Source organism: Salvelinus sp. IW2-2015, linkage group LG8, assembly GCF_002910315.2.
Source record: "Salvelinus sp. IW2-2015 linkage group LG8, ASM291031v2, whole genome shotgun sequence".
NCBI classification, from domain to species: Eukaryota; Metazoa; Chordata; class Actinopteri; order Salmoniformes; family Salmonidae; genus Salvelinus; species Salvelinus sp. IW2-2015.
This window is the reverse complement of record NC_036848.1, coordinates 26,626,771-26,639,408: the sequence shown is the minus strand read 5'-3', so window position 1 is coordinate 26,639,408 and position 12,638 is coordinate 26,626,771. Positions and strand designations below refer to the sequence as shown.

The following is a 12,638-nucleotide window of genomic DNA, read 5'->3' as shown; positions in this document are numbered from 1 at the left end:
TAGGCCTCGACAGAAAGTACTTCCAGTAGTAGGCGTAGCACAATTGCAGGTGAGTAGCTGTTCCTTTGAATCTTTTGGGTATGTATGGCTCTGTCTCAAAGTTTAAACCTTTCCTCTTATCTTATCCTCTGCTGATTACTGATTTGGCAGAACATGGCAGGTGAAAGCAATATAGTGGAAACTTATCTTTTCCTTTTACCTCTGTGTTCATGAAGGAAAATATATGAGGAGAAGAAGCCATTTTAGACTACTGAGACAGCCTAAAGGGAATCTCAGTCATACTTCCCTGATTCCTTACATCCTCTTTCTCAAACGCATTTGATAAAAAGGTTCTAGGGAAGGAGGAGGAGGAGGCGGCGGCAGCGGCGAAGAATCAAGAGATACAATTTAAGATTGACGTTTTTAGACACAGTGCATTCGGAAAGTATTCAGACCCCTGGACTTTTTCCACATTTTGTTACAGCCTTAATCTAAAATGGCTTAAATTTTAAAGTCATCAATCAACACACTATCTCATAATGACAAAGTGAAAACAGGTTTAGACATTTTTGCACATTTATTGCAAAACAAAAAAACACCTTATTTACTTAAGTATTCAGACCCTTTGCTATGAGACTTGAAATTGAGCTCGGATGCATCTTGTTTCCATTGATCATTTACATTTACATTTAAGTAATGTAGCAGACGCTCTTATCCAGAGCGACTTGCAAATTGGTGCATTCACCTTATGATATCCAGTGGAACAACTACTTTACAATAGTGCATCTAACTCTTTTAAGGGGGGGGGGGTTAGAATGATTACTTTATCCTATCCTAGGTATTCCTTAAAGAGGTGGGGTTTCAGGTGTCTCCGGAAGGTGGTGATTGACTCCGCTGACCTGGCGTCGTGAGGGAGTTTGTTCCCCATTGGGGTGCCAGAGCAGCGAACAGTTTTGACTGGGCTGAGCGGGAACTGTACTTCCTCAGTGGTAGGGAGGCGAGCAGGCCAGAGGTGGATGAACGCAGTGCCCTTGTTTGGGTGTAGGGCCGATCAGAGCCTGAAGGTACGGAGGTGCCGTTCCCCTCACAGCTCCGTAGGCAAGCACCATGGTCTTGTAGCGGATGCGAGCTTCAACTGGAAGCCAGTGAGAGGAGCGGAGGAGCGGGGTGACGTGAGAGAACTTGGGGAGGTTGAACACCAGACGGGCTGCGGCGTTCTGGATGAGTTTGAGGGGTTTAATGGCACAGGCAGGGAGCCCAGCCAACAGCGAGTTGCAGTAATCAGACGGGAGATGACAAGTGCCTGGATTAGGACCTGCGCCGCTTCCTGTGTGAGGCAGGGTCGTACTCTGCGAATGTTGTAGAGCATGAACCTACAGGAACGGGTCACCGCCTTGATGTTAGTTGAGAACGACAGGGTGTTGTCCAGGATCACGCCAAGGTTCTTAGCACTCTGGGAGGAGGACACAGTGGAGTTGTCAACCGTGATGGCGAGATCATGGAACGGGCAGTCCTTCCCCGGGAGGAAGAGCAGCTCCGTCTTGCCGAGGTTCAGCTTGAGGTGGTGATCCGTCATCCACACTGATATGTCTGCCAGACATGCAGAGATGCGATTCGCCACCTGGTTATCAGAAGGGGGAAAGGAGAAGATTAATTGTGTGTCGTCTGCATAGCAATGATAGGAGAGACCATGTGAGGATATGACAGAGCCAAGTGACTTGGTGTATACCGAGAATAGCAGAGGGCCTAGAACAGAGCCCTGGGGGACACCAGTGGTGAGAGCACGTGGTGTGGAGACAGATTCTCGCCACGCCACCTGGTAGGAGCGACCTGTCAGATAGGACGCTATCCAAGCGTGGGCCGCGCCGGAGATGCCCAACTCGGAGAGGGTGGAGAGGAGGATCTGATGGTTCACAGTATCAAAGGCAGCCGATAGGTCTAGAAGGATGAGAGCAGAGGAGAGAGAGTTAGCTTTAGCAGTGCGGAGCGCCTCCGTGACAGAGAAGAGCAGTCTCAGTTGAATGACTAGTCTTGAACCTGACTGATTTGGATCAAGAAGGTCATTCTGAGAGAGATAGCAGGAGAGCTGGCCAAGGACGGCACGTTCAAGAGTTTTGGAGAGAAAGAAAGAAGGGATACTGGTCTGTAGTTGTTGACATCGGAGGGATCGAGTGTAGGTTTTTTCAGAAGGGGTGCAACTCTCGCTCTCTTGAAGAGCGATCATCAAATCATATTTTGAGTCACATGCACCGAATACAACAGGTGTAGTAGACCTTACTGTGAAATGCTTACTTATGAGCACCTAACCAACAATGCAGTTAAAAAATGTTTAATATGGATAAGAACAGTAACAAGTAATTAAAGAGCAGCAGTAAAATTACAATAGCGAGACTATATACAGGGGTCTATCGGAACATAGTCAATGTGCGGGGGCACTGGTTAATATGTACATGTAGGTAGAGTTATTAATGTGACTATGCATAGATGATAACAACAGCGTAGCGGTGGGGAAGGGGAGCGCAATTCAAATAGTCTGGGTATCCATTTGATTAAGCAGAGCGAACAGTCCATGACTAGGGTGGCTGGAATTTTTGAAAATATTTAGGTCTTCCTCTGACTGCCTGGTATAGAGGTCCTGGATTTTGGCCCCGGTTATGTACTGGGCCGTTGACACTACCCTCTATAGTGCCTTACGGTTGGAGGCCGAGCAGTTGTCATATCAGGCAGTGCTGCAACCAGTCTGGATGCTCTCGATGGTGCAGCTGTAGAACCTTTTGAGGATCTGAAGACCCAGGCCAAATCTTGTCAGTCTCACGAGGGGGAATAGGTTTTGTTGTGCCCCCTTCACGTCTTGGTGTGCATGGACCATGTTAGTTTGTTGGTGATGTGGACACCAAGGAACTTGAAGCTCTCAACCTGCTCCACTACAGCCCTATCGATGAGAATGGGGATGTGCTCGGTCCTCCTTTTCCTGCAGTCCACATAATCTCCTTTGTCTTGATCACATTGAGGGAGAGGTTGTTGTCCTGGCACCACACGGCCAGGTCTCTGACCTTTTCCCTGTAGGCTGTCTCGTTGTCAGCGATCAGGCCTACCACTGTTGTCATCGGCAAACTTAATGATGGTGTTGGAGTCGTGCCTGCCCATGCAGTCATAAGTGAACAGGTAGTACAGGAGGGGACTGAAAACACACCCCTGAGGGGCCCTGTGTTGAGGATCAGCGTGGCGGATGTGTTGTTACCTACCCTTACCACCTGGGGGAGGCCCGTCAGGAAGTCCAGGATCCAGTTGCAGAGGGAGGTGTTTAGTCTCAGGGTCCTTAGCTTGTTCAAGAGCTGTGAGGGCACTATGGTGTTGAATGCTGAGCTGTAGTCAATGAATAGTATTCTCACATAGGTGATCCTTTTGTCCAGGTGGGAAAGGGCAGTGTGGAGTGCAATAGAGTGCATTGTCTGTGGATCTTTTGGGGCGGTATGCAAATTGGAGTGGGTCTAGGGTTTCCTGGATAATTGTGTTGATGTGAGCCATGACCAACCTTTCAAAGCACTTCATGTCTACAGATGTGAGTGCTACAGGTCAGTAGTCATTTAGGCAGGTTCCTTGGTGTTCTTGGGCACAGGCACTATGGTGGTCTGCTTAAAACATGTTGGTATTACAGACTCAGACAGGGAGAGGTTGAAAATGTCAGTGAAGACACTTGCTATAGTTGGTCAGTGCATGCCCGTCTGGCCCTGCGGCCTTGTGAATATTGACCTGTTTAAAGGTCTTACATCGGCTGCGCAGAACGTGATCACACAGTCTTCCGGAACAGCTGGTGCTCTCATGCATGTTTCAGTGTTATTTTCCTCGATGCGAGCGTAGCAAATAGTTTAGCTTGTCTGGTAAGCTCGGAACCGGTGTAGTACGATTCGATCTTAGTCCTGTATTGACGCATTGCCTGTTTTATGGTCCGTCAGAGAGCGTAGCGTGTTTCTTATAAGCTTCCGGGTAAGAGTCCCGCTCATTGAAAGCGGCAGCTCTAGCCTTTAGCTCAGTGCGGATGTTGCCTGTAATTCATGTCTTCTGGGCGGGGTATGTATGTACAGTCACTGTGGGGGGACGTCATCGATGCACTTATTGATGAAGCCAATGACTGACATGGTGTACTCCTCAATGCCATAGGAAGAATCCTGGAACATATTCCAGTCTGTGCTCGCAAAACAGTCCTGTAGCTTAGCACCTGCTTCATCTAACTACTTTTTTATTGACCGAGTTACTGGTGCTTCCTGCTTTAATTTTTGCTTGTAAGCAGGAATCAGGAGGATAGAATTATGGTCAGATTCGCCAAATGGAGGGCGAGGGAGAGCTTTGTACGCATCTCTGTGTGTGGAGAGTAAAGGTGGTCTAGAGTTTTTATTTTATAAAATAAAAATCCCCCTCTGGTTGCACATTTGAAGTCCCTGGCTACTTGGAGCTCCGCCTCTGGGTTAGTGTTTTCTTATGGTGGAATACAGCTTGTTCAATGCTGTCTTAGTGCCAGCCTCAGTCTGTGGTGGTATGTAGACAGCTCTGAAAAATACACATGAACTCTCTAGGTAGATAGTGTGGTCTACCGCTTATCATGAGATACTCTACATTTAAGCGAGCAATAGCTTGAGACTTCCTTAGATATCGTGCACCAGCTGTTATTTACAAAAATATACATAGTCTGCCGCCCCTTGTCTTACCAGACGCCGCTGTTCTATCCTGCCGGTACAGCATATAAACCACCAGCTGTATGTTGATTGTGTCGTCGTTCAGCCACGACTCCGTGAAGCATAAGATATTACAGTTTTGAATGTCCCGTTATTTTAATCTTCTGTGTAGCTCATAGATTTTATTCTCCAAATATTGCACGTTTGCTAGCAGAATGGAAGGAAGTGGGGGTTTATTCGATCGCATACAAATTCTCAAAGCAGCCTGCTCTCGGGCCCATTTTTCTCCGCCTCCTCTTCACGCAAATCACGGGGATCTGGGCCTGTTCCCGAGAAAGCAGTATATCATTCGCGTTGGGCTCGTCGGACTCGTTAAAGGAAAAAAAAGATTCTGTCACTCCATGGTGAGTAATCGCAGTCCTTATGTCCCGAAGTTATTTTCGGTCATAAAAGATGGTAGCGGCAACATTAAATACAAAATAAGTTACAAAAAACACAATCGGTTGGGGACACGTAAAACGTCAGCCTTCTCCGGCACCATTGTTATGACACTCATCTATGAGATGTTTCTACAACTTGATTGGAGTTCACCTGTTGTAAATAAGGTATTTTTTTTATAAGGCTGTAACGTAACAAAATGTGAAATAAGGGAAGGGGTCTGAATACTTTCTGAAAGCACTGCCAAGTTATTGTTACTCATTGTGTATTTATTACATGTTTTACTTTTCTATTATTGTTCTATTTTCTTTCTCTGCATTCTTAGGAAGGGCCAGTAATACAGCATTTCACTGTTTGTCTACACCTGTTTACAAAGCATGTGACACTTTTTTGTTTTGATTCCCTCAGTCATCACCTCTAATTTATTGTTGAATTTATAGAATCCAAGCTGACGAGCACTGGCCTGAGGAAACCTCAATCCTATGGCACTCAGAGATCCATAGCTAGCCTCAGGCATCCTGCAGTAAGAGCTATGGCAACCCACTCCACTGAAAACCCCAGCCTCTCTTCAGGTATGAACAGCATTGTATGAGAGTGTTGGAATTAAACCTAACTGCCCAGTATGAGAATCTTAAAAGCTTGATCCCACAGCTTCATGTACAGTGCATTTGGAAAATATTCAGACCCCTTGACTTTTTCCAGATTTTGTTGCGTAATAAAATTTAATAATTTCCCCCTCAATCTACACACAACACAATAGATAATGACAACGCGAAAACAAGTTTATCAAATTTTCAAATTTATAAAAAATAAACAGATACCTTATTTACGTAAGTATTCTGACCCTTTGCTATGAGACTCCAAATTGAGCTCAGGTGCATCCTGTTTCCATTGATCATCCTTGAGATGTTTCTACAACTTGATTGGAGTCCACCTGTGGTAAATTCAATTGATTGGACATGATTTGGAAAGAAACACACCTGTCTATAGAAGGTCCCACAGTTGACCCTGCAGCACTCCACCAATCAGGCCTATATGGTAGAGTGGCCAGATAGAAGCCACTCTTTATTAAAAGGCACATGACAGCCCGCTTGGAGTTTTCCAAAAGCACCACTTTTTTCTCACCTTTATTTAACCAGGTAGGCTAGTTGAGAACAAGTTCTCATTTGCAACTGCGACCTGGCCAAGATAAAGCATAGCAATTCGACACATACAACAACAGAGTTACACATGGAATAAACAAAACGTACAGTCAATAATACAGTAGAACAAAGAAAACAAAGTCTATATACAGTGAGTGCAAATGAGGTAAGATAAGGGAGTTAATTAAGGCAATAAATAGGCCATGGTGGCGAAGTAATTACAATATAGCAATTAAAGACTGGAATTGTTGATGTGCAGAAGACGAATGTGCAAGTAGAGATACTGGGGTGCAAAGGAGCAAGATAAATACAGTATGGGGATGAGGTAGGTAGATAGATGGGCTGTTTACAGATGGGCTATGTACAGGTGCAGTGATATGTGAGCTGCTCTGACAGCTGGTGCTTAAAGCTAGTGAGGGAGATTTGCAGGTGCGGGCAGTGATCGGTTGAATAGCATGCATTTAGTTTTACTTTTAAGAGCAGTTGGAGGTCACGGAAGGAGAGTTGTATGGCATTGAAGCTCGTCTGGAGGTTAGTTAACAGTGTCCAAAGAGGGGCCAGAAGTATACAGAATGTCTGTGTAGAGGTGTATTAGAGAATCACCAGCAGCAAGAGCAACATCATTGATGTATACAGAGAAGAGTCGGCCCAAGGTTTGAACCCTGTGGCACCCCCATAGACTGCCAGAGGTCCGGAAAACAGGCCCTCCAATTTGACACACTGAACTATATTAGAGAAGTAGTTGGTAGAGGCAATCATTTGAGAAACCAAGGCTGTCGAGTCTGCCAATAAGAATGTGGTGATTGACAGTCGAAAGCCTTGGCCAGGTCGATGAATACAGCTGCACAGTATTGTCTCTTATCGATGGCGGTTATGATGTCGTTTAGGACCTTGAGCGTGGCTGAGGTGCACCCATAACCAGCTCTGAAACCAGATTGCATAGCGGAGAAGGTACGGTGGGATTCGAAATGGTCGGTAATCTGTTTGTTGACTTGGCTTTCGAAGACCTTAGAAAGACAGGGTAGGATAGATATAGATCTGTAGCAGTTTGGGTCTAGAGTGTCTCCCCCTTTGAAGAGGAGGATGACCGCGGCAGCTTTCCAATCTTTGGGAATCTCAGACGATACAAGAGGTTGAACAGGCTAGTTATAGGGGTTGCAACAATTTCAACAGATAAGTTGAGGGTCCAGGTTGTCTAGCCCAGCTGATTTGTAGGGGTCCAGATTTTCAGCTCTTTCAGAACATCAGCTATCTGGATTTGGGTGAAGGAGAAATGGTGGGGGCTTTGGCGGGTTACTGTGGAGGGTGCTGGGCAGTTGACCGGGGTAGCCAGGTGGAAACCATGGCCAGCTGTAGAGATGCTTATTGAAATTCTTAATTATAGTGGATTTATCGGTTGTGACAGTGTTTCCTAGCCTCAGAGCAGTGGGCAGCTGAGAAACAAGATTCTCTGGTCTGATGAAATCAAGATTGAACTCTTTGGCATGAATGCTAAGTGTCACGTCTGGAGGAAACCTGACACCATCCCTACGGTGAAGCATGGTGGTGGCAGCATCATGCTGTGGGCATGTTTTTCAGCTGCAGGGAGACTAGTCCAGATTGAGGGGAAAGATGAAGAGAGCAGAGATCCTTAATGAAAACCTGCTCCAGAGCGCTCAGGACCTCCGACTGAGGTGACGGTTCACCTTCCAACAGGACAATGACCATAAGCACACAGTCAAGACAACACAGGAGTGGCTTCGGGACAAGTCTCTGAATGTCCTTGAGTGGCCCAGCCAGAGCCCGGACTTGAACCCGATCTAACATCTCTGGAGAGACCTGAAAATAGCTGTGCAGCGACGCTCCTCATCCAACCTGACAGCGCTTGAGACGATCTGCAGAGAAGAATGGGAGAAACTCCCCAAATACAGGTGTGCCAAGCTTGTAGCGTCATATCCAAGAAGGCTGTAATCACTGCCAAAGGTGTTTCAACAGAGTAAAGAGTAAGGGTCTGAATACTTGTGATATTTCAGTTTTGTATGTTGTGGGTGAACAGTACAGGAGGGGACTAAGCACACACCCCTGAAGGGCCCTGTTGATTGTCAGCGTGGCGGATGTTGCCTACCCTCACCAACTGGGGGGCGGCCCGTCAGGAAATCCAGGATCCAGTTACAGTGGAAGGTGTTCAGTGCCAGGGTCCTGAGCTTGGAGGGCACCATGTTGTTCAATGCTGAGCTGTAGTCAATGAACAGCATTTTTACTTTAATTTTGTCAAGGTGGGTAAGGGCAGTGTGGTGTGTGATAGCTTGCATCATCTGTGGATCCGTTGGGCCGGTATGCAAATTGGAGCAGTTCAACAAAGTAGTGAGTAATGGGTCTGAATACTTATGTAAATGTGATATTTCCTTTATTTTTTAAAATAAATTTGCAAAAATGTCAACCTGTTTTTGCTTTGTCATTATGGGGTATTGTGTGTAGATTGAGGGGGGGGGGCAGATTTAATACATTTTAGAATAAGGCTGTGGAAAAAGTCAAGGGGTCTGAATACTTTATGAACGTGCTGTAAGTTGCCATATGATCTGTTAATGTAATGGTACTGTGTTTTTCTGTCATGCATGTCTGAGCTGTATAACCAAAACAGTACATTAATTACTTGTGAATATTCCACCTGTAAGTGTTAACCCAGTTATTTGTTGTCCATGTTTCCTTATCAGACAAATCCCTGACAAGGTTGTTTTTGTCAAACATTTGAAAATAGAAGAATGAAATCCTTTGTTTTTGGCCATTATTTTCCCTAATTTGTATAACAAATTTTCCATTTCATCACAGGTTTAAATGGAAGGAGCCTACAAGCACCCAAACAAGGCCAGAAGCACTTGCCAACCAGCAGTGATGCTTTTCCTGTAGCAAAGAGGAAAAAAATAGGTAATTATTCTGTGAGCTAGATGAACTTGTATTGTTGATGTAGTGTGGATGTTCATTAAGGAATAACAGTGCAGGTCATGGAATTTTAAATGACGGTGATTGGCCAGCCTAATGACCGTGATCACCGTAATAACCATTCATATAGCAAACAAACAAGTTTTTATATGCATCTTTTCTCCTCTGCTCCTGACTGCATGTGCTGCCATTGTAATAGAATAAAGAGAACGGGCATCCCCATTTAAAGTCTATTATGGCATAATGGGTGGAGTAGCTTCCATTGCAATTGTACCCATAGGAGCAAAGCAGGAAGTAAAATATGTGCTGTGATTTGTTGATTCAACTGACATTACAAAATAGACATTCCATTCCATGAGCCTCACATCAGGTAACATCATTTGAATGAACATTCTACATTACCATTGAAATTATTGCATCACAATACCAGAGCCATTGTACCCATGAGTTTACAAGTCAAATTGCCACCGTTAGAGGTTCTAATTCATTCTATTTCTGTGTGCTGCATTGTGGGGAGAGTTGCCGAGGCAACTGAATAATTATTTGCTTGTTTTAGCAAGGACCAACAAAGTTTCTTCACATTGTTAAAAGTAATAAAAAAAAAAGGTAATGTCTTATGTTACAACGAAACGTGCCTAAACGACGACACCGATAATATAAAGCTGTCTGGCCTCTCCGTGCATCGGCAGGACAGAGCAGCTACGTCTGTGAAGATGGGTGGGGGTGTGTCTATTTGTCAATAACTGCTTGTGCGCGATGTCTAATATTAAAGAAGTCTTGAGGTATTGTGTAGAATACCTCATGAGTAAGCTGTAGACCACACTATTTACCAAGAGGTTTCTCGTCTATATTATTTGTATCCGTCTATTTACCACCAAACTGATGCTGGCACTAAGACCGCACTCAACGAGCTGTATAAGGCCATAAGCAAACAAGAAAATGCTCATCCAGAAGAGGTGCTCCGAGTGACCGGTGTCTTTAATGCAGGCAACCTTAAATTTGTTTTACCTAATTTCTACCAGCAAGCCACATGTGTAACCAGATGGAGAGAAACTCTAGACCACCTTTACTCCACACAGACTCATTCAAAGCTCTCCCTCGCCCTCCATTTGGCAAATCTGACCATAATTCTATCCTCCTGATTCTTACTTACAAGCAAGAACTAAAGCAGGAAGTACCAGTGACTCGCTCAATACGGAAGTGATCAGATGACGTGGATGCTACGCTACAGGACTGTTTTGCTAGCACACACTGGAATATGTTCTGGGATTCTTCCTATGGCATTGCGGTTTACACCACCTCGGTCACCGTCTTCATCAATAAGTGCATCGACAACTAAGTTGTACCCACAGTAACCGTACATAGATATCCCAACCAGAAGCCATGGATTACAGGCAATATCTGCACCAAGCTAAAGGCTAGAGCTGCAAGCTTTCAATGAGCGAGACACTAATCCAGACGCTTATAAGATATCCCGCTATGCCCTCAGACGAACCATCAAACAGACAGAGTCAATTTCAGGACAAAGATTGAATCCGACTGCTCGTTGGATGTGGCAGGGCTTGAAAACTATTACGGACTACAAAGGGAAACCGAGCTGCCAAGTGACGTGAGCCTACCAGATGAGCTAAATGCCTTTTTATGTTCGCTTCGAGGCAAGCAACACTGAAGCATGCATGAGAGCACCAGCTGTTCCGGGAAGACTGATCACGCTCTCCGTAGCTGATGTGAGCAAGACCTTTTTAAACAGGTCAACATTCACAAAGCCACGGGCCAGACGAATTACCAGGACGTGCATTCCAAACATGCGCGGACCAACTGGCAAGTGTCTTCACTGATATTTTCAACCTCTCCCTGACCGAGTCTGTAATACCAACATGTTTCAAGCAGACCACCATAGTGCCTGTGCCCAAGAATGCAAAGGTAAACTGCCTAAATGATTACTGCCCTGTAGAACTCACATCGGTAGCCATGAAGTACTTTGAAAGGCTAGCTTTGGCTCACATCATGCCGGAAACCCTAGACCCACTCCAATTCGCATACCACCCCAACAGACCCGCAGATGACTCAATCTCAATCACACTACACACTGCCCTTCCCCACCTGGACAAAAGGAACACCAATGTGAGAATGCTGTTCATTGACTACAGCTCAGTATTCAACACCATAGTACCCACTAAGCTAAGGACCCTGGGACTAAACACCTGCAACTGGATCCTGGACTTCCTGACGGGCCGCCCCTGGTGGTAAGGGTAGGCAACACATCTGCCACGCTGATCCTCAACACTGGAACCTCTCAAGGGTGCATGCTTATTCCCTTCCTGTACTCCCTGTTCACCCACAACTGCGTGGCCAAGCACGACTCCAACACCATTAAGTTTGCTGACTATACAAGTGGGCCTGATCACCAATAATGATGAGACAGCCTATAGGGAGGAGGTCAGAGACCTGGCGGTGTGGTACCAGGTCAACAACCTCTCCCTCAATGTGAGCAAGACAAAGGAGCTGATCGTGGACGATAGGAAAAGGAGGGACCGAACAGGCCCACATTAACATCGACAGGGCGGAAGTGGAGCTGGACGAGAGTTTCAAGTTCTTTGGTGTCCACATCACCAACAAACTATCATGTTCCAAACACACCAAGACCGTTGTGAAGAGGGCAGGACAACACCTTTTCCACCTCAGGAGACTGAAAAGATTTGGCATGGGTCCCAAGATCCTCAGTTATAAAGCTGCACCATCGATGGCATCCTGACCAGTTCCATCGCTGCCTGGTATGGCAACTGCTCGTCATCTGACCATAAGGCGCTACAGAGGGTAGTGCGTACGGCTCAGTACATCACTGGGGCCAAGTTTCCTGACATCCAGGACCTATACAGTTGAAGTCGGAAGTTTACATACACCTTAGCCAAATACATTTAAACTCAGTTTTTCACAATTCCTGACATTTAATCCTAGTAAAAATTCCCTGTCTTAGGTCAGTTAGAATAACCACTTTATTTTAAGAATGTGAAATGTCAGAATAATAGTAGCGAGAATTATTTGTTTCAGCTTTAATTTCTTTCATCACATTCAAATCAAATGTTATTTGTCACATGCAGATGTTTATGCGAGTGTAGCGAAATGCTTGTGCTTCTAGTTCCGACCATTCAGTAATATCTAACAAGTAACCTAACAATTTCACAACTACCTTATACACACCAGTGTTAAGGCAATGAATATCTACATAAAAATATATGAAAGCGTGATCGCCAAACGGCATAGGCAAGATGCAGTAGATGGTATAGAGTACATTTGTATAGATTTGAGATGAGTAACGTAAGTTATGTAAACATGATAAAGTGGCATTGTTTAAAGTGGCTAGTGATACATTTATTACATCAATTTTTTCATTATTAAAGTGGCTGGAGTTGAGTCAGTATGTTGGCAGCAGCCACTAAATGTTAGTGGTGGCTGTTTAACAGTGATGGCCTTGAGATAGAAGCTG

The 12,638-nt window shown here is 45.1% G+C and overlaps 1 protein-coding gene across 4 annotated transcripts in view; it reads left to right on the top strand.

Moving 5' to 3' along the window:
- Window positions 1–12,638, top strand: part of si:ch211-126c2.4 (uncharacterized) — a 51,674-nt gene that overhangs the window by 8,949 nt on the left and 30,087 nt on the right. For 3 of the 4 annotated variants that reach the window (XM_023992834.3, XM_023992832.3, XM_023992833.3), the window contains exons 3-5: window positions 4–49; window positions 5,531–5,662; window positions 9,041–9,136. In XM_023992834.3, coding sequence (XP_023848602.1) covers window positions 4–49; window positions 5,531–5,662; window positions 9,041–9,136 — 274 coding nt within the window. The remainder of the gene's footprint in view (window positions 1–3; window positions 50–5,530; window positions 5,663–9,040; window positions 9,137–12,638) is intronic. The other variant, XM_023992835.2, reaches the window with a different exon arrangement.